Source organism: Opisthocomus hoazin, chromosome 26 (assembly GCF_030867145.1).
Source record: "Opisthocomus hoazin isolate bOpiHoa1 chromosome 26, bOpiHoa1.hap1, whole genome shotgun sequence".
Taxonomy (NCBI): Eukaryota; Metazoa; Chordata; class Aves; order Opisthocomiformes; family Opisthocomidae; genus Opisthocomus; species Opisthocomus hoazin.
This window is the reverse complement of record NC_134439.1, coordinates 2,446,080-2,473,152: the sequence shown is the minus strand read 5'-3', so window position 1 is coordinate 2,473,152 and position 27,073 is coordinate 2,446,080. Positions and strand designations below refer to the sequence as shown.

General features: G+C 38.0%; 1 protein-coding gene across 4 annotated transcripts; it reads left to right on the top strand.

Moving 5' to 3' along the window:
- The first annotated feature begins 241 nt into the window (after positions 1–241).
- On the top strand, positions 242–27,073 carry BRCA1 (BRCA1 DNA repair associated). Of its 4 annotated transcripts, XM_075443424.1 has the most exons (23): positions 242–319; positions 1,027–1,126; positions 3,198–3,251; positions 3,581–3,661; positions 4,172–4,260; positions 5,187–5,332; positions 6,021–6,129; positions 7,077–7,122; positions 7,571–7,713; positions 8,205–11,549; positions 12,199–12,284; positions 15,371–15,545; positions 17,060–17,186; positions 17,350–17,516; positions 17,988–18,313; positions 18,974–19,061; positions 20,554–20,631; positions 21,092–21,132; positions 22,462–22,545; positions 22,968–23,022; positions 24,223–24,296; positions 24,818–24,878; positions 25,943–27,073. In XM_075443424.1, the coding sequence occupies exons 2-23, from the start codon at positions 1,047–1,049 to the stop codon at positions 26,044–26,046; spliced, it is 5,559 nt and encodes a 1,852-aa protein (XP_075299539.1). In that variant the 5' UTR covers positions 242–319; positions 1,027–1,046; the 3' UTR covers positions 26,047–27,073. The 4 variants fall into 4 exon arrangements, with proteins under 4 accessions (XP_075299539.1, XP_075299540.1, XP_075299538.1 ...); XM_075443425.1 differs by lacking the exon at positions 242–319 and having other exon boundaries at positions 917–1,126; XM_075443423.1 differs by lacking the exon at positions 242–319 and having other exon boundaries at positions 1,038–1,126; positions 6,024–6,129.

Below are 27,073 nucleotides of genomic sequence, written 5' to 3'. Positions count from 1 at the left end.
GAGGGCGGGGCCAGACACGGTGGAACCACAACAATAAACAGAGTCAGGGAGCGCTCAAGCGGAAGGGAGGCGGGGCGCCATCAGACGAGCACTTCCGAGGCAGTGCCATAGCTCCCACAATGCCCCACGCCAGCACCTGCGCACTCCGATAAAATGCGTGCCGTGGGGTTACGCGACAGCTCCAGAGCCAATCAGGGGCGCCCCTCCCTGTACTGCCCCGCTGTGGCAGGAGCGGGAGAGCCACGCAACAGAAAGGAGCTAATAAGAGGACGCCTCTCGGCCCACGTGCTGTGGCTTCGGCGTAGGATTGGTTGCTCAGGTGCGCTGAGTTCCGGGGTGGTGGAAAGCGCGCGAAATGCGATGCTGCAGGGCGGCTCCTGAGGACGGGTGAGCGGCTCTGGGCAGGGCGGCCGCTACTTGTGCTTCCCTTGGCCTCGGCAGCGTCCCGGTGAGCCGCACCGGCGGCGACCGGCTCTCCCTGCGGCGGCGGGACTGTTGGGGCTGGACAGCCGGAGCCCGACGAGTTGGGTGCTGAGCCGCTTCGCCTCGGCCTGCTGATAGGGCTTCTCGCTGCAGGGCCCATCTCTGCGCCCGAGCTGCCGCCGCGCCAAGGCCAAGTGGTTTCTCTTTGTTTTCAGGATTTATGAGGCTTGTTGTAGGGTCTGGTTGGTGTAGGCGGTTCCTAGGTGTGCGTAAGCACGCCAGTGGTCTCCTTTACGTTCTTTTCCACCCAGAAATCTCCTTTCTATGGCTGTTATGCTTGTGCGTGCCCTTGCTGAGCTTCTGCTGAATGCTGCTTCTGTAAAACCTTTCAGTTCCCCACTTTGACTACGAGAGATTTGACAGTTTTTATCTTTAAAAATTTAGAGTAATAATACCACAAATGCTGTAAAGCCTCTCTCAAGAAATAGCAGCTAAGTATTTGATACTGTTCAACGTGTTATAGAAAAGCCATACAGGAGAAAACATTGTCACGTGATGCAACACGTCAGAAACAAAGCTGATTACTGTGGGTTTTTTTTGTAGAGTATTTTTGGATGTGAAGGATGGACTTCTCAGTGATTGCTATTGGAGATGTACAAAATGTGCTTTCAGCTATGCAGAAGAACTTGGAGTGCCCAATATGGTATGCCAGGAGAATAATGTGAACTCTGTCGTAGTACAGTTAATGAGTCTTTTGTTTTTCCCCTCTCTCTGTTTTCCTTTCTTTTCAAATGCTTTGTCAGTTCTATGGGTATGAGAAATCAAAAATAATTGTATTTTAAGGCTAAGTATACTGATGTTTTTGTAAGGCTCAAGTGAGAAAGTGCAAGACAGAACCTGTATTTTGCTCCTCTGTTCTAGCAAAATTTGGTTTTCTATTGCAACCTAGCTGTGTCAGTCCTCTATCCAGTTAGTAAAAAAAAATGTAACTGATTGGATTAGAGCATTGCTTGTAAAGCAGTCTGGATCTTTGTCCTTTGTCTCTAAAAGGTAAGTGAGGTCTGTAGTTCTTTAATGCAAACAAATGTTGAAATAGCATAAATTCTAGTTAAAGCCTGGATATCTAGAGTGTCTGATAAGCTTTTGAAAGACTCTTGCTTCCATTAAACCAAACTGCTGAAGTTTATTTTGTCTATGGTGGCAAGTCTTTTTAAATTCTTACATCTTAAATCCATTTGGAAATATTCTACTTTACTGCCATTGGAAAACCAAAATAATTTCTGTGTTGTAATAACATCTCTTACAAAGGCACAGAGCAGAAAGCGTAGAATGTCTGTAGCGCTATGCAGAAAAAGACTTGCATCCAAAAATTGCTGAAGAGGCAGCATGCTTTTTGCTGAGGTGTTGCCATTGGATGGTTAGCTTGGTTATTCATTGACTTAACAGTGTTACAACAGCTAGAATAGAAAATATTTTCTACATCTGCTGTTCTTTATTGCATGTGGAATTTGACGGAATAATGAAATATCTCACAAAGTGATTTTACACAGTCTGATACTGTTGATTGATGGGAGGAAGCTGACTTCAACATCGAATGGAGATTTCCAATATCACTTTTTTGTATATGTGCAACAAAGATCATGGAACTATGTACTGTTCAGCTTAAATAACAAGACACATTGTGAATGGCTGTTCAAAACCAGGATTTTAATGCACCTAGCATTTTTATTAGTAATTATTAACTGGGCAGAAGGATGTGAATATGGTGAGGTTGGGCTGTCTCACTTTATTTCCATATGTGACATTAAGGCGTAAAGGTATTATCTTTCTTTTCTATTATGGCAAATTAATGTGTGTAGAGGTAATGCTGAGGCTGCTTTTGGCTCTTAATGTGTATTTTGCTATAGGCACAAGTTAGACTGTTCTGCAATAATAGTGTTGTATTTATTTTGGCTGTTTTTGTCCAAGTTACGTTGTTGTGGTAGTTTGATTGGTATCATTATATAAACTTTTTTACATAGTACTAGGTTGTAGACAGAACACAATCGCAGAACGGCTTCCTTATGTACATACAGTGTAAGACATTCATGAACCCTTTCTTATGTAACCAGGGTTTGTAACACAGTGTATGCCTAAATTAGAGCAGTATTTTTTTTACATGATTGTTTGTTTGGTTTTATTATGTGTTTGAGGTAGATTATATTTTAAGGTGAGTTGAACGAGTGAATTCGTTAGAGCTTTTCTGAAAGCCCTGTTATCAAGTTAAATGTTAATTGTTACACTGTGTTAGACAAGAATAGGTTTAGCATAAAAAACCAGGGGGAGGAGGAATGACTTAAATATTTATTTGTGTTGGCACATCTGTGCATTTGGTTCATACAAACACAGAGAGAGTCCAGAGGGCTCCTGAACCCAGCAGCACTACGCTGTTCTTTACTATTGTCATGGGAGGTCAGCAATGAAACAGAAGACATTGGTGTTCTAACACTCAGTTGCCCACCCTGCTGAACTGGCATTTCCAGAAAATGCTGTCTTTTTTTCCAGAGGCAAAGATTGTGAAGAGTTGTTAGGTATGTATATATCACATAATGACAGTATTTGTTACTGTACTAGGTTCTCAAATGAAAAATTGTCAAATGTGTCCTACTTCTCTTCCCCACCAAGATATTTTTTTTTAAGTTCAGGAAAGTGACTCTATTTCTGAATCTATTGTGTTGATCCTATTTCACATGTAACTTCTGTGTTGTTGTTTTCCTTCATTTTTATTTTTGTAGCTTGGATGTGGTAGAAGAGCCAGTTTCAACAAAATGTGATCACGTATTCTGCAGGTAGGTTTGAAAACTTGTAATTGCAATGCTTAGTCAATTTGTTTTTATTCTCCATGTATACGTATTTTCCTTAGTGCTAAAGGTGTATACTGTGTTTTGATAACTTAATGTGTAGCTATTTTAGGGGAAAAATAACTTCTGAGTAAGAAATAACTGCAGTTTCACAGATGTGTCAAAGGGGATTCATTAATTCATTGTAACACCAGAACAAGAATACAGGCATTCAACTTGATAATGAAAGATTGCTACAGTGTTACACATCTGAGCTCAATTTTAAAGAAAATAAAATCCTCACTTTTGTTACCATCATGATTATTCTTTTTTCCTAGGTTCTGCATGTTCAAACTCCTCAGCAAAAAGAAAAAAGGTGTGATACAGTGTCCTCTGTGTAAGACTGAAGTTACCAAGAGGTAATGCATCTCTGCAAGTGGGCTTGAGGATGAGAAGATTGACCTCTAAGGAAAAGTTAATTGCTTTAAAAATGTCTTAGCAGAAGATTGAAATAAACAAGAAAACCTGGTTATTAAGTAAACAGACAATTTCTAAAGGAGTAATTCTTTAGTGCCTTGCTTCAGTATGATTTTTTTTTTCAAGTGATCGCAGGTGAAGACACTTTTCTTAGCCAATGTTTATGCTGTCAAGTATATACTGTATTATTGTTCAGTCATTATGACTAGTTTCTCTGTGTTAAACCTACGTGAAGAAAAATGTGAACTTTTCACTTTATGATAGCTTTAATTTCTGTAGTAATGGCTGCTTGGGGGCATTATGTTGTTATTCCTTGGCAACAGTTTCTTATTGTCTCATCTTCCACTTCGCAGTTTTACTCCTTTTTCTATTCAGCCTAAATTCTACAGAAATTATTAATAGCTTACCTATATGTTTGTCTTAAAACAACTCATGTGGTGATGTTATTTCAGAAGTCTGAAAGAAAATTCCAGATTTAAGCAACTAGTTGAAGGATTGTTGGAAATTATCCATGCGTTTGAGCTTGACACTGGACTAAAATGTAAGTGTTGCAAATGTATAACCTCTGTTTCTTTTAGTAAGATTTTGACATTTGTATTACAATTAACTGAAGGGTACCTCATTTACTGTGCAGTACTCTCTATGGCAAGAATTATCAAAAGTTTTTTTTCTTGGAAGTGGAAGTAGAAGTTCTCTTACGTTTCCAGGGTTTTCCTACAATAACCTCTTGAACAGTCTTAAGTGTTTCTACTGTGCATTTGATAACACCAACCAATCGTACTTTCAGATCCTGAAGTGTGGCTGTGGTATATCAAATAGTCTTTAATCTATAACTGTGTGGCAGAGTCCTGCTCCTGATTATGCCCAGCCTTGCAGCTTTAGCTTCTTAGGCAGTCTTAGAGCCTGAATTAGCAAGTGCTATAACAGTGTGTGTTAACTTGTCCCATTCAGATATATCCTTTTGGAATCCAAATTTATCCTTTCTAGCACTTAGCCTTGTAAAGGGTATTGACAAGTCAGACACATGCTTGCTGATATTTCGGGAGACAAAATATTGTTGTTGGGGACAGATGGTGGTTTGTGGGTTTTGTTGTTTGGTTTTTTTTAATCTTAGTATATTGTGCTGTAAAAACTAGGCTTTGTTTTCAAAGTCTTTTCAACTTGTTCAGTCATTCCAAAATCACTAGTATTTGATCCTGTTCTTGTTAGATTATCCAATATAAATGAAACTGGTTGTGAAAATTAGTTGGTAAGATTAAGATTTTACTTAATACTTGAAGAGTACTCATAAAGAACAATCAGACTAATAATTCAATCAGATTTCTTTCCTTGGTAATTGTATTTTAGCTGTATATGTGCTAGTTGCACAGGGTCTATGCAAGGCTATTTTATTAATATATAATACCTGTTGTCATGCTCAATGTAAGAAAATATTTTTGCTTTTTTTTTCCTGTTGACATTTTTCAGTTTTAAACAGTCATCGCTTTCCTAAAACATCTGCAGAAGCTGCTGCTGCTGAGTTCCTGTGCAAAGAAAGTTCTGTCATCCAAAGTAAGGGTTTCAGAAACAGGAGAAAAAGTGCTAAAGAAAATGGACAAGAAAACTACACCTTGGTATTTTTTTTCACATTTATTTTTGTGGACTGTTTAGTGTTTTATTTGGAATGTGTATATGTGCATATATATAAATGAATGAAATAGGAGATTTTGGTTTGCTTTCAGATCACTGTTTGACTTGAATATTATTCCAGACAAGGACATCTAAATATTTTTGTCTTCTGAATCTATTCTGAGAAGTTGTTTGCATAACGTGACCTGAACTTAACAGAATATATTAAGGCAATATTTTCTTTACTGAAACTAGGGTTGAAAGCTGTTTTGTACTACTTATTTAATGAGGCTGTCTAACTATTGGTAGGCTTTTTGCTTTTTTCAGTGGTAAGACCACGAATATGTCTTAAATTCTTAAGACATTACCCAACTTAGGGTGATTGTTATGTGTATGAGTTTGTTCATGGTGCGTTGTTTCTTGTCTCATCTGTTCAATTCTGTATAGAATGTTAAGAAAGATAAAACTGTTCCTGATTTGAGCTGTTAGATGCATGATAATTGTTTTTATTAACACATCCCATTACTGATAGCAGTAGAACAAATTACGTGTATTGGATTTTTGTATAGAGGCTGCCAATTTAAATACTTAGTTCATATGTATCACCTGCTGTAGTATAAATAATTACTACTTATTTTTTTAGAAATAGCCTACTGTTATAAGTAACTATATTCTTTTCTGTGCTCCTGTCAGCAGGAAGCTAGTGTGGATACACAGCTTACAGATACCAGCGTCAAAAGGTGTCCCCTAAGAAACAAAACCCAGAAGTGTGACTTGGAAAAAGGGATTTATATAGAGTTCGGTAAGGTTTGTTTTAGATCCGCCCTAGTTGAGCTTATGTATGATGCTTGGGAAGTAATGAAAATTTATGAAGTTCAAAGTCTTTATAAATACTAATTTCTCCTTAACACCCAAAATGAGAATAAAGGAACAAGTGAGAGACAACTAGAAATCAAAGGGGTTTTTACATAATTTTTTATACTGTAGGAAATAACACTGCTGTAGTAAACCTTTAAGGCTCGGTGTACAAGATCCAAAGAAGAGAAGATGCTTTCAGGTTTGAAAAAAGTTATAGTTGTACAACTAATGATAACTACTGTATTCTAGAGAATATTAAACCTTGTCACCAGTTGCTTGTGGCTCTAGTTAATCACTAGAGATGAGAATGAAATCCAACCGAGAAAAGAATATTTTATTTCTGTGTATCCTAGCTTTTGAGAATTTCCTTTTTATCTGGTGCTGACTGCTGTGAGAAATAAGATAGATGCTGTGCATAGTTTACTTCTTTCTGGTTCCTTCAAGGAAAGAATTGCTCCTTTTAACAGATAATGTTCACTGCCTCTCTTTTTTTCCTTACTGCTTCTGCCAAGATCAATCAAAGGATCCAAGACAGATATTCTAATATATTGCTTTGACTTCCAATTCAAAATTCTAAATACTAGCAGCTGTTTCACGTATAAACTTAGAAACTGGAAACTCTTAGCTAAGTAACTCTTAGTAGTGCTCTGCTACCAGTCACTATATTTAAACAGAGTTTTATGCAGGAGCCATGTAGATATTAATACATAGAAATCATTATAATTAGGTAAAATATTGCACAATTGAACTTGATTTCATCTGATAACAGTTGAAAGCATCTGCCTCTAGAAAGAACTAAGCATGTGTGCTTCTGTGATAATAAACACTGAATATGGCAAGTCATCTTTCTCTGAATCATTTCAATTAGAGTAACAGCTGATTTGTTTTTAGGCTCTGATTCATCTGAAGAGGTTTTTAAACAGGCAAGCAATACTGGGTAAGTAAAGGTGATTAGAAAATAAGAACTCCTTAAAGACAGTAGTTCAGTATTCTGATACCTATGTTCTAGTTTCTTAGCCTAGGACTGAGAATTCTTCAAGCTAACACGTAGTTTTCAACTTCGAGGGCATCAGGGTAGAATGGGTAGCTGACTCCCATCAGTTTGTCATTTAATATACTTCAAAGCTGTTTTATAAATGTTTTGTTGCTTACACAGACATTAGATCTTCAAGAGAAAAGCAGGTACTATGCTTTCAGGAATGTGGGAGGGGATATTCTTAAAGAAACAGCCTGAAAGACTGAAGGGATCTAGTTGTGGTGTCAGTCATGAAGCCTGACTTCTCCAAAGACTATTTCACAGAGCAAAAAGGGAAAATTAAGTATAAGCTTTTATTATGTCTGTTGTGGTTTTCTCTGTAATAAGGGTAGATTTCCCTTCCCAACAGGTTAGAAGACAAAGAAGTTCTTCAGATTTCATCTCAAGAAAAGCTAGAAGAACTTAAGAGTGCTGAGAAGGGGAATGAATATTCTTGCAATACACATCCTGACAAGCTGGGTGCTAAAGAAATAATTTTACCAAGTGTTGTAGGTGTGTTTGTTATTTTTGGTGACAAAAATGAGGAAGTTTAAAAGAAAGACTACAAGTTAACATTTTGGTTTCATGTGATTAAATGTATATATTTGCAGTCTTGTATGTTGTAGTTTTGTTGATGCCTACAGATAGTGACAGTACCACACAAGCCTATAGCTGTAGACTAAATACTTAAAACGTGGATATCCTGTGCCCAGGAACAGAAGAGAAAAAAGTAACTTGATAAAAGTGCAAAACTTACTCTATTCTACACAAGCCGTATTATCCCTTATAATACAAGTTGAGAGCACTGTCTGGTAATTCATGTAAGAAGTTGGATGAACATATCTCATGTAATTTGATATTTTTCCTTTATCTAGAGGGAGATTTGTGCAGTGTAATACTCTGTTTTGGGGGGGAAATTTTAAAGCAAAGTAGCCATTAAGCTTGCATTGTTCTTGTGCATGTAAAATAGCGCTTAATAATTTATAATACCTATAAATCTTCAGGTGAAAGTGATTTCTCGAAGGAAGACTTGAGCAAGAAAAGCACTCGGAGCATCACCTCATGTGCCAAACCTGGGCAAGTGAATATGGCTGAATACCAGAATTCTCCTTTAAATGTTCTTACTGTAGACCTACTCACAGAGCAGTGTGACAGACTAGGTAATGCCAGCCCCTTAAGGAATGAGGACACATCTTTCTTTAAGAACACAGAAGAAATGAATGCAGAACAAGCTTGGTGCAATAGTAAAAGCAAAAAATTTGACTTAAAAGATGGTTCAGAGAGCAGGTTGGATAAAAGCAGGGATATAGATATTGTTGTACAAAGTGTGGAAGCTATGGAAATGTATGAATCTCAGAGTGATTCTTTCCAAGAAAAAGTACTTCCTCTGGAGAAAATACTTCAGCCAGAGACACTTAACTGTGATACCCTGAATCAAGTTTCTAGGAAGAGACTGAAGCGAAGTGTTCAGAAAGTCAATGAATGGTTTTCAAAAAGCAATGAGATTCTGTCTTCCAGTTGTTCCCAGGATGATTCTGTTGGAGCACCTGATGTTTTGAGTGAAGGAGATAAGTATTTATCAGACAAAGATTCCTGTATTTCAGAAAACACTGACCCTATGGTAGATTCAATGGAAATTGCATTGGTTCAAGGAAACAAGAGATGGTCAAAACAAACAGCAGATACCATCAAAGACAAAATATTTGGGAAAACATACAAAAGAGAGAGGAAGTCAAATCCCCCTGTTATCTTGAGAGAGATTTTACCTGCTACAAAAAAGGAAGATGTGTCTGCTAATGAGAATTTGTTGAGTAATTCCAACAAGGACAGACTAAAACGAAAAAGGAAGACTGCCTATGTCCTGCAACCTGAGGATTTCATCAAGAAAAAAGATACAGAAGATGCAGATGGGTACCCTCAAAGTGTTAATTGGTGCTTTAGAGATGCTGAGAAGGAAAGATGTGATGAAAGTTCTGTTGTTAATAAGAGTCACCCCTCTGAGAACAGAGAGGATAATACACTAGTAGAACTTGAGGAAGGAGGAGGATCCACGTGTAAAAAAGCTGCTGAAAAGGTGACTGGCAAGGACTGTGATGGGGAGATAGAACTGAGTAACTGTGATCAGAAAAGCACTAAAAAAAGAAGTTTTGCAGCGAAAAGATGCAGGCGTTCTACTAGAACCATGTGTTCTCTACAGTTAGTGGATAGAACCTCTGTTTCCCCTGATCCAGCTGAGCCACAGATTGATAGCTATCCAAGCAGTGAAGAACCAAGGAAAGTTGATTCTGAGCAAAGACAAGTCAGGCGCAGCAGGAGACTTCAGTTACTTTCTGAAGATAGGACAAAACAAACAGGAAAAGTAATAAAGGGAGCAAGAAAGGGTGACAGTGATTGTGGAGGGTCTTTCTTTGGAGTCCAAAGGAGTGTGTTAGTTCAAACTTCTGAGTGCAAAGACCTTTGTGAGCCCTGGGGTATGTTGAGTCACAAGCCACTCACTGATCTGAAGGGTGGTGATCTGGACGCAAATGAAATACAGATTAGTCTGAAGAATTCATCTGACACTGTAGAAACCAAAAAAAGTCTTTTCAATCCTCCATCTTCATATCAGCATTCAAATTGTAGCTCCTCTGTACCTGATGCAGGTTCTCAGGAAATACTAGGTAGCCCTTACCTCCTACACTCTCCTTCAATGACTGCTGTGCAAACTGCTTGCCAGCTGACTAAAGAGATGACTCAGTCATGTACTACTCTTTCCCATGATAGAGGATATGATACACTAAATGTTCCAGGGGACTTCAGAACTGAAAAGTTGCCAATGGCTAAAAGTGTTGTGGAATTGACCAAGGAATCTGAAGATAGTGAGTTAGACACACAGTATCTGCGAAATATATTTAGGCATTCAAAACGACTGTCATTTACCCTTTATTCTGCTCCCATGAAGGCACGTGCAGAAGATGCTGCTTCTGAAACTTTAAAGAAGCTATGTGCTGATCAGGTAGAAAATAAGCATAGCAAATACTTAAAAACAGAAACATTGCAAGAAGAGAAAACAACTGCTGAAAGCTCCAGTAGGGTTTGGGAGAAAGAGAAGCTTAAGACCTGTGAATCTGCTTGTGTTAGTGCTGTGACTTGCTTTGTTGGCAACACTGAATGTATGCACACAGGGGAACATCAAGAAGATGTTTCACAGGTTGCAAATCAAGGGAATCTGACACTGAGAAGAATGGGTACTGCTGGGACTGAAGACAAGAACAGATCGCAAAAAGGAGAGCAGGGAAATGAAAAGACAGTGTCATCTGACGTAGAGATAGAAAGGGAGTTGAGACGGAATCCAATCAAAAGTAATAGAAGCCAAAGTGATCAGAGTAATACAGAAGACCACATCTTCCAAAGAACCGATTTAAACACAGTTGATGAAATACGCTTCAGTTCAGAAAGCAATCAAGGAGGAAAGGCCAAAGTTGTTGATGGCAAAGGACCAATACTACATTTTCAGTCCAGATCAATGATTTGTCCTGCAACTTGTCAGCAAAGGCCTGCTGAATTCAGCTGTGAAGTCACTGAAAAAAAATGTAGCGAAAGAGAAAGAAAACAATTAAAGGGGAATGAAGAACAAGCAACCCAAACTGCTAGCACAGGGGTGCCCCAGTGTTTAGTTACAGAGGGTCTTGAAGAACCTTGTAAAGGGAATCGTGATTTTACAGGTTTGTCTGAAACTCCTGATGGCTTACTCTGCTCTGATATTGAAGAGAACACCAGCTTTTCTGAAACTGATAGGAAAGAGAGATCTGCTGTGTTTGTAAAAAGAAGTGACAATGCCCTGGCAAAAGAATTGCACAACAGAAATGTTATTTCTAAGCCAAGATCTCGAAGAAAAGCACGGAAACTGCAATCTTCAGATGAAGAACCTAGTGAGGATGAAGATTTGCCATGTTTGCAGACATTAATATTTGGCAAATCAGTAAGCACACCTTTGCAGATCAATAAACAAGTGACAGCTGTGGTAGAGTCTTCAGTAAGTCCCATCACATTGCCTCACAGTGGAAGTCATGATGACAGTAATGTACAGCAAATCCCTGAAGCTGCCATGAGTAATGGGTGTGGTTCACCAAGCCAGGAGTCGGAATGCTCCATCAACTTATTTTCTTCCCAGTCCAATGTGTCTGAAGAATCAGTTGATAGACCACAAGAGCTGAAGAAACCTTTAATGCAAGTTCATACATCCAAACAAGTGAGCGATGTGAATGAGAGTAAAGAAACTCTTCAAAGTTTTGATGGAGGGCTGAAGAGAAGCAGAACTGACTTCAAAGGTGAATGCCAAGAAGACCCAAACATGGAAGCAAACCTAGGTACAAACCAAGATTTTTATCTCTGCAGCTGTGTTTGTAATGTCATTGCATGTAGGGTTTTGGTGTCTGCATGAGAACGTTGTTCTCTATGTGGTGCTTGCTCTTTTAAAGGAACGTGACAGCCCCAATGAAACAAAAAATCCTCAGTGGTTTATTTCCTGAAAATTAAGTTCTTCCAGTATTCCTTGTTCAGTGCAAAAATGAATAGACTGGGCACTAGATGCCAGACTAAGTTCGTCTGATGGGAATTAATTTTTGGGTGAAATGCTAGTTTTCTTACTGCAATGTGATACTTGGATCTATCAGCAAAATTTCATAACGCCTACCTAAGCTGTTTCACCACATGAAATGTTTGTTTAAATTGGCCGTAGAATTCTGTTGTGCTTATTTTGACCTTTTTATGGCTTTCGTAAATGTTTAGAACTCTTTCATCGCTATTGAAACATTTTGAGTTCTATTTATTTTGCCATGTGTGACACAGTATTCTTCAAAATGTTTACTTAAAGTAGATCTGTGCTTCTAACTTCAGTACTTGTTACTTTATCATTATAGTTAACAGTTGGCTAAAAGGTTTGTGTGGTAAGAGATTATGGATAATGTTTGGGTTTTTTTCTTTAACTAACTTGGATTTTCTTCCACCTTCTTCAAGGTGAAGCATCTGGATATGACAGCGAAACAAGTAATGTAGAAGATTCGTGTGAACCATTCTCTCAGGGTGAAATCCTTACTACGCAGGTAAGTGAGTTTATGCACTAAATTCTAAAAGTGGTTTGCATTCTAGGGTATAAGCAAGTATGTGAAAGCTGTGAAGTCAGTGTAGTCGGAAACTGCTTTCATCATCATTCTTTGTGTCACGAAGTTACTTCCAAGAGCATAATTAATGAAGAATTGTAGAACGGCTTCTGTGCCATTATTTGTCCAATTTTGCCTTCCATGATAACATTACATTCTAATGGCCTTCTGATGTCCATAACTTGTTATGTGGTATTGATTAACAGTAGGAGTAATGGTTTTAAACTAAGGGAGGGTAGATTTAAACTGGATATAAGGAAGAAATTTGTTAGTGATGGTGGTGAAACACTGGAACGGGTTGCCCAGAGAGGCAGTGGAGGCCCCATCCCTAGAAACATTCAAGGCCAGGTTGGACGGGCTCTGAGCAGCCTGATCTATTTAAAGATGTCCCTGCTCACTGCAGGGGGATTGGGCTAGATGACTTCTAAAGGTCCCTTCCAACCCAAAGCATTCTGTGATTACAGTGCTTGATTGTGGGAGATGCTAATGAATTTCCACACTTGACCAGTGCTGGAAACCTCAGCTTTCTGTATTTGTTGTCTACCTAGACTTCAGCAAGGCTTTCAACACTGTCTCCAATAACATCCTCCTAGGGAAGCTCAGGAAGTGTGGGCTGGATGAGTGGTCAGTGAGATGGATTGAGAACTGGCTGAATGGCAGAACTCAGAGGGTTGTCATCAGCAGCAGAGTCTAGTTGGAGGCCGGTAACCAGTGGTGTGCCCCAGGGGTCAGTACTGGGCCCAGTCTTGTTTAACTTCTTCATGAGTGACCTGGATGAAGAGTTAGAATGTACCCTCAGCAAGTTTGCTGATGACACAAAACTGGGAGGTGTGGTAGATACACCAGAAGGCTGTGCTGCCATTCAGCGTGACCTGGATAGGCTGGAAACTTGGGCAGAGAAGAACCTGATGAGGTTCAACAAGGGCAAGTGCAGGGTCCTGCACCTGGGCAGGAATAACCCCATGCATCAGTACAGGCTTGGGGTGGACCTGCTGGAGTGCAGCTCTGTGGAGAGGGACCTGGGAGTGCTGGTGGACAACGGATTGACCATGAGCCAGCAGTGTGCCCTGGCTGCCAAGAAGGCCAGTGGGATCCTGGGGTGCATTAGGAGGAGTGTGACCAGTAGGTCGAGGGAGGTTCTCCTTCCCCTCTACATTGCCCTAGTGAGGCCCCATCTGGAGTACTCTGTCCAGTTCTGGGCTCCCCAGTTCAAGAAAGATGAGGAGCTACTGGAGAGAGTCCAGCGGAGGGCTACGAGGATGATGAGGGGGCTGGAGCATCTCTCCTGTGAGGAGAGGCTGAGGGAGCTGGGCTTGTTTAGCCTGAAGAAGAGGAGGCCAAGAGGGGATCTTATAAATGCTTCTAAGTATCTTAAGGGTGGGTGTCAGGAAGATGGGGCCAAACTCTTTTCAGTGGTGCCCAGTGACAGGACAAGGGGCAATGGGCACAAATTGAAGCAGAGGAAGTTCCGTCTGAACATGAGGAAGAACTTGTTCACTCTGAGGGTCACAGAGCCCTGGAACAGGCTGCCCAGGGAGGTTGTGGAGTCTCCTTCTCTGGAGATATTCCAGACCTGCCTGGACAAGGTCCTGTACAGCCTGCTGTAGGTGACCCTGCTTCGGCAGGAGGGTTGGACTAGATGACCCACAGAGGTCCCTTCCAACCCTGAACATTCTGTGATTCTGTATGTAAAAGCTTTTTTGACAGGAATTTATAATGATTGCTGATGAGGACTGGATTTGCTACATTATGATACTTAGAAGCATGGAGACTTGCCTTCTAAGGGTAAAGATTAAATCAAATAATTCCATATTAGAATATTATAGATAGAAGACCCAACAGGCAGTGTCCAATGAAAAGTGTGTCTAGCACAGTATGTTTTCTCTACTATTAATTTCCTGGCTGCTGCTTAATGATCTGGCTTTATGTATTGGGTGACTGGTGGGGAGTGTTGTTGGCTGAAGGTTTGGGAGTTTTAGTTGCGTGTGTTGGTTTTGGGGTTTGATTTGTTTTGTTTGGTGGGTTTTTTGTGTGGTGGGTTTGTTTGGGGTTTTTTCCCCTCTAACTTCAACGTGGGTCTTATGCTGTATCTCCCTCTTCAGCATGACAACCCTATGGGTTTTAATCTACATCAAAGAAGATTGAATTTCATTTTTGTGATTTATGTGTGTTTCTGTATCAGTGCAAAATGTGGTCAACTGGCAGGACATTGCTCCCTGATGTAGCTTCGTTGATAGAGATTCTAGGATATGCCTGGGTTGAATGGAATAGTGGCAGTATGGATTGCTGGGGAGTTTTTTAGTTTGTTGTGTGGTGGGGGTTTTCTGTTTGGTTGAGTTTTTTTAACTGATTCAGTAACAAGGAAGTTCCACATGGTGCCAGTGCTAGAGCTATAAACGTAGTGTCCAGTCCCATGGAAATTGTTTTATTCTGTATGGTGAAGATTTCAGGTTTTTAAAAGGATCCTTTGAAGCCCTGAGCTCTTCTTATAAGGAGGTGTATATGGCATATTTTTAATAGAGGGTATTGTAATTTTTGAGAGAGAAAGTAAGGAAGAGTAGAATTAAATATTTTATTCCTTTTAAACAGTCTTTTGGGCTTTCAGTAGTGGTGGAAAGTGCAGAGGATCAATACTTGATGTTCATTCTTAAATTTTAAATTGAGTGGCTAATGCAGACTAATGCAGTTGGGGCAAAATTACTATGAAAGGAATCTGCAGAAGTTTTTTTGTTTGTTTTTGTTTTCCATTGACTGGTTAAACGATGGTGAGCCATCTAAACTGAAGTAATTTGAACAGCGAAATGACTGTGCTGCTGTTTGGGTTTTTTGGCTGTGGGTTTTTTTTCCTATTGATGTAGCTTGTGTGCATGTTTATTACAGTAGATGCACCACAGTCACCTTTTGAATACATGGTAAAAACATTCAGAATAACTTTGCTGTTTCTAATTTTCAAATGTTTGTTAAAGAAATTAATCTTACGGTTTAAAACTGAGTTTGCTAATGTTGGCAGAACTGTGTATCCTTTGCAGCAGAAGAATGCTATGCAAAATAACCTAAAAAAACTTCAGCAAGAAATGGCTGTACTTGAAGCAGTGCTAAAGCAGCATGAAGGTCAGGACTGTGAATTTTTACCTATCCAAAGGGAACTGCTACATTCGAGAAGTGAAGGAACACTTGGAATGGAACAAATGAGAAAAGAAAGAGGTAAATAGCAATGAAAACCTTTCCCAGCTTTCTTTCAAGCAGTTGTGTGACTATTACAAGTTTGTTTTTCCCTCTACTGCAAATTATAGTGTTAATTTAAAATTGATAATGTTAACAGAATTTTACCTAAATTCAGCTGTTCATCGAGACATACATGTTTTAGTTATAACTTGAGTGCTACAAATACTTGAGTGCTAGAATAACTTAACATCCTGGAATTCAAAGTTACTTCGTGTCTTATTATTCCTTTATTGTGTATGGTTTTCACTGTGGGGCCTTTTCTATCTAAATTCAAAGGCTTTCATTACTGCTGTGGGTGCTAGTCAAATACCATAAAACAATTTGTAGATTGCTTTTAATCTCCTATATGATGGCATTGTGTAGTGTGAGGTGTGAGACCTTTAGATTAAGCTTTATCTTGAAAATAAAAAAAATATGAAATTGTCAGCCAATATGGTGCAGCTATACCAACGGATCTTCTGCTTGAGTGTTAGTAAGTTGTTGTCAGAGTGTAGTCTGCATCAGGAAGCTCCTCCAAGGAGAAAAGGGAGCAAGACAGAAAAAGTGAAGAGGCTGAGCCTTTAAAGATACACAGTGGTTTGTTCAGCTCATTCAAAAATCTGAGGTAACAGCATCCTGCCTACTGTGGCTGCTGCTTGGTTAGTTGGACTCCTGAAAGGAAAGTAGGGTCATTTATTGTGGAAGAAATTTGCTGTAATCCTCTTCTGATTTTGTGTTACCAATTTAACAACTGTGCTGTGTTTTCAGCCTTCACTCTATCTCATCTCTTGGACATCTTGAGCCGTTAAAACATTGACTGTATATTTAACATTAAGAGATTGGTTATGATCCATGCTTAGTTAACAAAGCTCGTTGAATGGCATGGCATTCAGCCTTACTATGGTTTGAGAATATTATTTCATAGTGAAGACCTCAAAATTTGACATTTCTAAGCCCAGTAGGCCAAATCCATAGACTGCTTGAAGATTGAGTCGGCCTACCAATGGTTAGTTTGCTTTGGATGTGAAAACTACTTAAAATAATTTCATTAATACAGTGCATGTTTACATTGTTATGCCAGAATATGGATTTCTGATTCACAAAAACCTAAATGGATTAGAGTTATTGGTGGTTTGGTAAAAATTATAGGTGTCTTTAGCTATCAAATAAATGCCTCTCTACTGCTTGTGAACAGAGATATGGTAATATGTTGAGGGAATTCATAAACAGATTGCACTAAATAATGTAAATTTGCCTTCAGCCTATTTCATATCTTGCTTTTTCCACCTGATGCATAGCTGACACCTTAGTTTTGTAGATGATTTAATATGTGAAATAAAATGTAGTTGTTAGCTGTGCTTAGTATTTAGTGTAGATTTCTGTTTCAGGACACTTCCCTCTCTAAAGTGTATCTGGATTGAGATTTTGAGAGAATGCTTGACTTCTTGCCTGAAGAAACAATTAAGAACGGTTGCTTTTATTTTGCTTGTTTAAGAATTATTTCTTTTTTAAAGGGGCAGAATCAGCCTCAGAAGGAAATTTTGAAAATCATAAATGCAGCAGTTCAAAGAGATTTTCAGCCAATGACTTGCATGTTATGCCAAGTGGTTCTTTCAACAGTAAAATCAAAGAAATAGAAAGGTAAATGGCTTTGGTTTGTTCTGTTCTGGGTTTTTTACTTTTATTTCTGATCTTATATTTATTTTGAGATTTTTTTTTTATACATCTCAGCTTTTGAGCAATTACAGTAGCTTAGCTGTTACTATATGGTTCTGATACTTAAACCAAATTTCCCTTTCTCAAGGTCTCCAGAACTGTTGCTTCCATCTTCTAAATCTCATTTGTTAATGAGAACAGATTTGGAGAAAGGCCTGCAGTGTGACACTGTTCTGAAGAACAAAGGTCCTTCTGAAAAGACAAAACCTGTGCAGGAAGCAGTGCAAGAATGTAGTCAGCGTCAGCTTGAAGCAGGTAACATTTAAGAGGGATCCAACACATCTTGCTTTCTGCTTTTTTTTTGTGTTTTTACATACTGGCAGGATACAACTCTTTCTTATAAAGCAAGTATTTTAATTTATATATTCCTAGTAAGTTTTAAAAGATGTTACTACTTGTTTGGTTGATTTTTGTTTGGTAGCCCATCTGTATAGCTGTCTGTCAAAGATGGCGTTGGACAATGTTTTGATAGTAATGGGAGTTATTATCTGTCTCATATATAAATTGGTACTTCTTGACAGATATGCTACTAAAAGTTTCACAGGTATTCAGATGTCTCAGCTATTGATCAGGAAAAAGTAATGATAGAGACAAAGGTAAATTAATAAGCAAGTTAAGAGAGGAAGCGACTGCAGCATTTAAGCTTAAAAGGTAGAGCAACAGCCTTCCACCATGACTACAAGGAGGATGAAATTGTTTCAATGATTAATTTCTCTTTTCCTTCAGAAAATGCAGATGAGCAGAAGTCTGGGACCACGCTAAATAGTGCATCTGTCTTATCAAATCTCTCTGGAAATGTGACCACAAGTCCAAATAGCTCTTCCTCCTCTGTAAGGCTTCTTAACTCTCACACTGCAGAAGCAACAAATAGTTCTGTTGTAGCTCAGAATGCTAATAAAAGCTGTGCTCGAGAATGTAAATCGAAGAGAAGTCTGTGTTTTCCAATACCTGTTCTGCACAATGCAGCTGGGAAAGAAAATGCTACAAGTCCAGTTGTGACTAACAGGAAAGAACTGTCAATTGTGGCATCAGGTCTGAATCAAAGTGAACATGTAAGTATATTTCAGAAGTTCTAGAGATCACTTATTAATTAATCGTTCCTGATTACCACTATTGTTATCAACATAGAATCCAAGTATAACGTAAACTAATCTTATAGGAATTGCAGATCAGCACTATAGCAACTCAAGTCAAACTTTCACTCCCAAAAATATGAAAAATGCTGCCTGTAAATGGCACTATTAAGCTTAGTGAAGTTTGAACTCTTTAAATGACTGCCTGCTGTCTAGGGGAAAAACCTATTCTTGCAAAGCATGAAGACTTTACTTCTAGAAAGACTTGGGGCTTGGAGGGAAGGGGGCTGGTTGGTTGGTTCCCATAATATTCTCAGGTGCTGCTTCTTTACACAAATTCTGATCCATAGTGAAGTCTTCTGTAATGAATCAATTCTGAATTGCTAATAAACCTGTTTCCATGGTCCGTTTCCAGGAGGATATGGTTTTTGGTTTGTAAACTACTGACAGAGAGCTGCTCTTTACTTTAGCCTATGATGCCAAAATTACTGACTTTTAGGGAAATTTACATGCTATGTGCCAACACAAATAAAACCATTACTTTAAAGTAGCCATCTTACTATATTATACTCTATAAATTGGAGTTGTTGGGGTTTTTTAAGTCTGTGTTAGCTATTAATTTTCTTAACTACCTTTCAGCTGGTGGTCCAGAAGTTTGCAAGAAAAACTCAGAGCACTTTATCTAATCACATTACTGAAGGAACAACCCATGTCATAATGAAAACAGGTTTGTTGAGAAGCTATATGAACAAATCCTATATTTACACACCATATAGAATTTTCACTCTAGGCTAACCAGCAAGCAAGACAGGTCAGCAATAAATACAAGTAACTTTGAGGAGAAGGTATGAATTGTTTTCTTCTCTGTCATAATTTTTTTGTTTAAATTGGGAATCTTTCTTATTCTATTTCACAGAATCAGAGTGAGGGTGTGTTTTGTTTCCTTGTGTGATTTGAAGTTAATATTACTTTTTTTCTCCAGTGGTTTGGTCACAGTTTTCAGGTGTTTACAGCATATTAACGTGAAGTAGTTCAGAACCAACCAAAAAGAAAGCAAGATAGTTCTTAAAGAAGTGGGAGACAAACATTCTGGAAATAAGATGCTATCTTGGTTTCCTAATTCCTTGCAGGGAATATAAATGCTGTTTCATTCTAAATTTTTAAAATAAACATATCTTTAATAGGAAACTAGAAGTGGGACTTAACTGTGCATATAGCTGATGGTAGTTGACAGTGAAGGTGTACTTCCACAGGAACAAAGCAGCAGTACCATTTCATCGTAACTATTTGCATGCTTAATTAAGGTGCTTAAATTAGTTTTTGTTCTTTGGTAGAGCTCAAGAATCCCATTATTAAAAGCTTGAAGGAACTCTATAGAAACAGTACTATACTACAGTTCCAAATTTGACAAATGTATTGTATTCTGAAACAGATAGCATTATATTGACTTCAGAAAAGCATAGTTTTCATCAGTAGAATTGAGTTACTATGTTGCTGTGTGTAGGCAGAGCTTATATTTAAGCTCTCTACAGAACCTAGCACCTGACTTTAACCAACATTTTCTTAAAAAGCAAAACAGTTTGAACCAAATCTGGATGTGGATGTGCTATATACTATGCCTGCATGTTGCCTCGTAGAAGCACTTCTAGCTGGCTCGTGTTTGAATACAATCTGTCATATAAGCCTTTTTTGCTTTTGAAAACTAACATAGAAACAGAGCCAGAAAATCGTATAACTCCAAATCTATGGACTCAATTTTTGGCTGTCTCTTCAGGAAGTGTATCATAGACACGATAACCATATAGTTTTAGAGAGGTAGATTGTTCTGTCTTGATACAAACACAGATAGGATAAGCTGCCTTCTGAAGTTGTACCTGATGATCTTAAATGGTGAGTCATCTAGAAGTTAATGCCAACATTAGGCACTGAATCCTACTGTTAGTGTCCTCTGTCTTGACTAGTATTCATGCTTTTTCTTGCCTCTTATCTTTACTGAAGAACTGAAAAAGAGTTCAGAAATTGTACATGTGATTAGTTTCTGCTTGTTTCCTTCAGTTTAGCAGAATCAGGACACAAGAATTTTTGAACCTTTCGGTAGGCAGTCTTGATATTTTGCTGCTGCACTTGGCAAAAAACTTTTTACATTTAAGTACAAATAACCTGAACTGGTGTTTTCACTAATTGCAAAACTGAAAGAGACCTTATTGTTTGCTCTGCAGATAAGGAGCTGGTGTGTGAACGGACACTGAAGTACTTTCTGGGTATCGCAGGAAAAAAATGGGTAGTTAGTTATCAGTGTAAGTATAACTTGTTTTGCAGCTGAATGGTCTCTGCCTTTCTACAATAAATGTACTCTTCACTTGTTCCAGTAAAAAAAAAAAAATCTCTTCATGTCTTGGCATCTGATGTTTTAAAGAGTTTCTTCTAAATACTTTAAAATAAAAAAAACCAAACTCGAAACAAAACAGCAACATCAAGCTTCTTTCACTCCTGAATACTTTCCCTGCTTTCAAATAACCACATTGGGTTGCTCCCCACCCTGACAAAAGCCTTTCCTCGCTCTTCATTTAGATCTTTTTAAATATTATTTATAAAAGGTAAAAAAGAAGTCTTTAAGTTTTCAGGTATCATACTGTATTCAGCTTCCCTTAGTACAAATACCTTCAATTTAACGTAGCAATGAATTCAGATTATTGGCAGTGGAAGAACAATTTTGCTGGATAAAATGACTTGTCCTGTTCTGATCTTCTTATTTAGGGGTAATTCAGTCTTTAAAAGAAGAAAGGATACTGGATGAGGTAGGTCTTTTATCTTAAGAGTGAAATGTCAGATGTGTAAGAAATGCTATTAGTAGCCTCAGATATTGTCTAAACATTTAATATATGGAAATTTGGCACTGAAAACTGAGATTCTAGTTTTACCAAATGCTAGGACCAAAAGCCACACTTAAGCTATGTGTATTCATTGCTATTGAAGACATAATGGTACCCTGTTATTTTTTGGAACGGGTTATAGGCATATTTTTGCAACTGTTCATATTGATATTGATGGATTACAGCATAGAGGAAAAGATCTATTGTTTGCTTAAAGAAAGGACGTTGGAACATAGCTATATACGTAGTCTTGTTTTTAAAGTTTAGAATAGCAAACTACTGAATACTTGTTCCAGCATTTACTGCCTTCTACCTGCCTAGTAAAAATGGCTTATTTGATATGACCTTGATTTGGGAGGATTTTTGTGTTCCTGGGTAGTATTTGGATTTTCATTCTTTAGTACAGATTTTTGAAGAATGTCATATTAGTGACATAGTGTGGATTTCGTATATCTAATGAGCAGAAATGCCCACTTTCTGGTATGAAATCCATAGGCCCTTTTGTTAAGCCAAGGGTGAAGAAGAAAAATCATAGCCCCGAAAAGGTCCTAGGAAGGGGTATTAAAGGCCCTCCTGTACTTGGAGTGAAAGGGGGAAGTTGCTACAGTATTGACTGGGAATGATAGAATGTGGAACAGCTGTTAACATAATATGCTCTCACATTGCTTTAAGCAAGGAGAAAAGCTCCAGTTATAATGAAAACAAATTTTTTTTTTTTTTCCAAGTAAACTGAAAATATGTAGCTGTTCTTCATATTCTTGTAGCAGGTTAGACTGCATGGGAGTTTTGGAGAAGTTTCAAGGAAGTATTAGAGAAATGGGGGTTTGACTCAGATGTAGGCCTGAAATTACCACATGCAGCACTGTATTGGTTATTAATCTATATACTAAGTGAATGCCTTGAAATAAAATAGATGTTGAAGATCTAGGGGCTATATGCTGATAATTCATTTGTATCAAATGAGACTTTACTGATAAGTTAGTTACAGTGTTGGAATGTGCGCCTTTTATACAGTTTGCTAGACTACTGTACAGTTTGACTATAATTTTTTAAAAATTGTCTGATGCTGCAGGAGTTTCATTACTGCTATCCATCATTTTTCTTGAAAAGTCTTTTAATTAATTTTCTGCACACAGTTAACTAAGGTTTCCAGTTCTGAAATCTGACAGCTTCTTCCTGTTCTGATCCAGAACTCTGACCAGGAAAGTGTTCTCAGTCACTAACTTCTGACTGCTTGTTTGCGTTATGTTCCAGGAGAACTTTGAAGTTAGAGGAGATGTAATCAATGGGAGAAACCACCAAGGTCCTAAGAGGGCTAGAAAGTCTCTTACTGAAAAGGTACGAGCACATCAGTGAGGAAAATCCTGTCCTGCTGTGACCATTTCAGACATGTGGCTATGCTAGCTGAATATTTGGAACTTCTTCCAATTTCTCTGCTGTTCCATGCATACAGAGTTGTACAAATTAAGCACTGTTATACATGAAAGGTGAGCTCTGTCAGCAGCAGTGTGGATATGCTGAAGTGACTCACTATGCATACAGTGAATGATGTCTTTTTATAAGATTAGTATAGGATAGCACAGGATTGGGGATTTTTGATGATGTTCTTTTGTTTTGTAGATTACAAAGAGCTTCAGATATACTTTGTGAAACAGCAATAGCTTGATAACCAGTCCTAGAAGTGCAATAAAATCTGCATATTAAGTATTGTCCTTTAAGGGTACTGTATGTACTCTGTTAACATGTTCCTTGTTTTTCAGATCTTTAAAGACTTTGAAATCTGTTGTTATGGACCTTTCACTGATATGACTACAGGTGTGTCATTTTAGTGGAATTAAATGAACTCTTAGCATAAAAAAGTATTTGGAGGGGGATTGTGTACATTGACCAGAGCTTTACATTTGACCTCTTCTTGGATACTCCCGTACCTCTTCTACTCAAACTTTCAAAATACCTATATGAGGTATAGTGTGAAGAACTTTATCCAGTTTTGTCTCCAGATAGAATGAAAATGGTGTTCTCTGCTATTTGGATGTCCTCAGAGGACTGCTCTGGCAACTTTGCTGTGTTTCAAAACAGGCCTTTTATCTAGTTTGTCTCTGCTTCTTTAGCAATGAAGGAAAAGCATTAATATCATGCTGTCTGGTAATTGCTTGAGATGGTATTGAACTCTTGTATTTGAGCATTTTTTTTCTTCTTAGTAAACAGTTCCTAAGTACTCTTTTTCTAACCATTGACACATCCTCAGTGTAATCTTCTCTCTTGAGCAGTAGATGTTAAAAGTGAAACACACAACAAAGCCAGGAGTTTATATACAAAGGAAAAGCTGTGCAGGGTAGCTTTTTTTTTTAGTTTAAAATTGAATAAAGTATTGGTAGATGTTTTGAAAACATAAGCTAAAATTTTTCTGCTGAAAATATTTGTACCTTCCCATTTTTGTGGCTTATTCAGCAGGTACTTTCTAATTTGTCCAATATAACTTTATTTTTCACTGGGTGAAATATCCCCGCATCTCTTGACATTTACAATAATTACTACAGAGGATGCAGTGCTTTCACCTGCTGCAGTGATCATCAATTATGGTTCTTATACTTGACAGACTTGTTCATCTTCTTCACTATTAATTCAACAAATTGGTGCAAATTAAATACTTTGGCTATGTTTGTTAATGAGAGATAATCACAGTTCTGACTCCTGATCTTTAATTTTAATTTCATGTCTTACATTCTTATGATAAGAGGAAGTAAATTGTTAGTGACTTAATCTTTAAATTTTGGACATGTAGTGTTTTGCTTTTTCAGGGGTTTTTTTTGTTTTGTTTAGTCCTGACTAGAGGGTGAGTTGATGTTCCTCAGCAGTCTAGAAAGTGAAAGAACTTATTCTCTACTAAGGCTTACATTTCTTTCAAATGATGATAGTTTATATCTTGGAACAAACATGTGAGGGCTCAGAGAATAGTGTCAGTTTCAACATATGAAACATTGGGGTAATAGACTGTTTATCTGATTTCTTCAGAACATCTAGAATGGATGGTGGAGCTTTGTGGTGCCTCTGTAGTGAAGCAACTTGATCAGTTCACACACAAAACAGTAAGTGTTAATGAGTGTTACACTTAACATAGTGAACAGTCTATAGTTACAATGTGTTGAAAGATTACATGGCCTTCATGGGCTTATCAAAGACTGATGCATACAGGTGTGTTAGAGAGAATGATCTGTGCAGTAACGATGCCAAATTGCATGGCAATAATTCTTGTGTTGTAGGCTCTGGCTGCTCTGTATTAAAAGACAGGCTAACTTCTAGTGGAAAACTGATCAGAGTACTCTATGTAGGCCAGATAGCTAATCTTGAAATCAGCGCTGAGCCTCACTTTCCAGTGCAAAAAACCTTTAGCACCTTAACTTAGTCACAATGTTCCTGAAGAGAAATCACAGAAAAATCTTAGGAACTAATGTCTTTCTCCCTCTACTACCATTTCTTAAAATCGTCTCTGAAGTGATGCACTGAAGCAGAGTCAGCCCAGTTACTGCTCTCTGCAGACAGGTGTGAGAGTGATTTAATGACAGACAGAGAACAGTAGCATTTTTATTTTCTTATCTTGAAATCCTAGAATTCTACTGCTGTTGTGGTTGTGCAGCCAGATGCATGGATGGAAGACATGGATTATAGAGGTAAGACGACACACTGTCATGGATAGTTTTATGGTACACACTGAGTGTCTTTATCACCTCAGTCCTTTTAATAGTTAAATATCAGAGTTTTTTTGAGGAGTCAAAGTAAAATCTTACTGAATCTGGAGATGGAGGTATATCTTGGAAGAAAAATCTGAAAGGACAAGGTATATTGTCACAAGAATCAGCAATAGAATCTTAAAAGTTAGTCTGGCAGGAAAATCCTATTATTGGCTTAGTTGTCCTGCACATCATCAAGTTTACAGGAACTGTTCTGATTGGAGATAGTTTATAAAAGGAGGTGAACCATGCTCTTGGACTAGTAAGATCTAGGAGAAAACCTCAGATGGGACAAGATTCCCTTGGTGTGGAAAGAATATCTGGCTACAAAGCATTAACTGATGTGGCTTTGACTTTTTTCTTTTTTTTTTATCAAAATGCTCCAGAGAAACTGTGATACTTTGAAAGTGCAAGTGTTCCAGGCTAACTTACTTTTAAATGAGATAGTGGGAGTTACAGGATCAAGGGGAGCTAGTTAGGCTACAGTGGAGTTGAACAGAAGTGGAGCAGGAGGGAGGTGTAAAAACAGCTGTTTCCATGGCACTGGGAAAATGGGAAAATAAAGAAAGAGATCCTGAAACAGTGAAGAACAGTCTGGGAGCACTTCGGTGATTTTCTGTTGCTTTTCTCTTAATGAGACTCATTGCTTGTCACATACTCAGTATGCCCGAGCAGACAGGATCTGAGGCTCTGTCACTGAGGTACTAAATTAAAAGATAACAAGGACTGCACTCTTTGCTTTTAGTGTTTATTCTGTGGTGGTCAAAACTTCCTGCCTGACCATTTGCCAAACAGCTATTCTTTTTGGAGCAGCAAGATTACCTGCGTTGTTACAAGGAGTGGTAGTACCACATCACTGTTTTTGGACTCTTGGTTTTTATCAAGGCCTTTTAAAATGTCAAAGATAAAGCAAATAGCTTAATCTGAAAGACATCAGTAAGCTCACCTTAAGCTTGCTTTGACTCATTGATAATAGTTTTATCATTTGTGTTTTTGTCTTACAGCAATCCAGCAAAAGAACAATGTTGCCATGGTGACTCGAGAATGGGTATTAGACAGTGTTGCTTGCTATGAATGCCAGGAGTTCAGTGCTTACCTTGTGTCCTAAGGGTGATCTGCAGTTCATTTTCCATTGCTCAGAGATTCTCATCAGTGCTGATGCTTTAGTAACTATTTTAAGGACAGAGAATTTGTAAGTCAGTTGTATGGAGATGACATGCATGTAATGTTCTTGTTCAGAGTAAAATAACTACATTTTTAATAACAATAGTTACTTAAACAACATTGCCATATAAAGATGGAACTACTGTTTTTTAAAGATTAACGTTTCTAATTTCAAAATAGTCCTTTAAAATTAACGTAAAACCAATTTTTAAAGTTAGAAAATTTAGAACACTGCCTCCTCAGAGAAATGGTGATGTGTTATTTGCCATTCAGCCGGTTCCTGTTTATATACTTGAAGATATTTTGGAGACAGTCACAAGAGTAATACTGGGTTTGGGGCTTGAATTAAAATGTACTTGCACTCCCAAATAACCTCCATATTTTCATTTTGCATAAATACATACCCTGAATAAGGATATATGCCAGTACAATGGAATATTATTTCATGATTACTAATGCATCAGCCTGGTTAATCTTAGGCCATGGATTACAGTTGTGTTAAAAACTATACGAATAGCTTTCCTGTTGTGTATAGAGGTGTCAACTTGTCCTAACCAGGAAAATCATCCAGAAGTACAGCCCCTGAAAGGCCAACACTTGATTCTCAATGTAAACTAATCCTTAAAACCGCAAGCCTGTACCAGTGTTGTGTATTTCTGAGAAACGTATGAAGAGACAATAAACAGATGCACTTTAGTATCCCAGTGACCTATAATAAGCCCTGTAAGAATCTGTTTCTAATAGTCCCTGCCTGCAAAATAAGACTGCAGAGAAAATAAATTGCTTTTTATGGGAGAAAATATGTCACTTCTTTCTGTTGCCAAGTAATTCAACTTCATAAATAATTTTGTACCTTCAGAGCAGAAAGAACCTGTTTTCATAAAGTTGTTAAAAAAAATTGTAGCAAAGTTCAGAGAATTGTGTAGTGCTCAAATGCTGCTAGGTGTCTTGGAAAGTTATACAGAGTATGT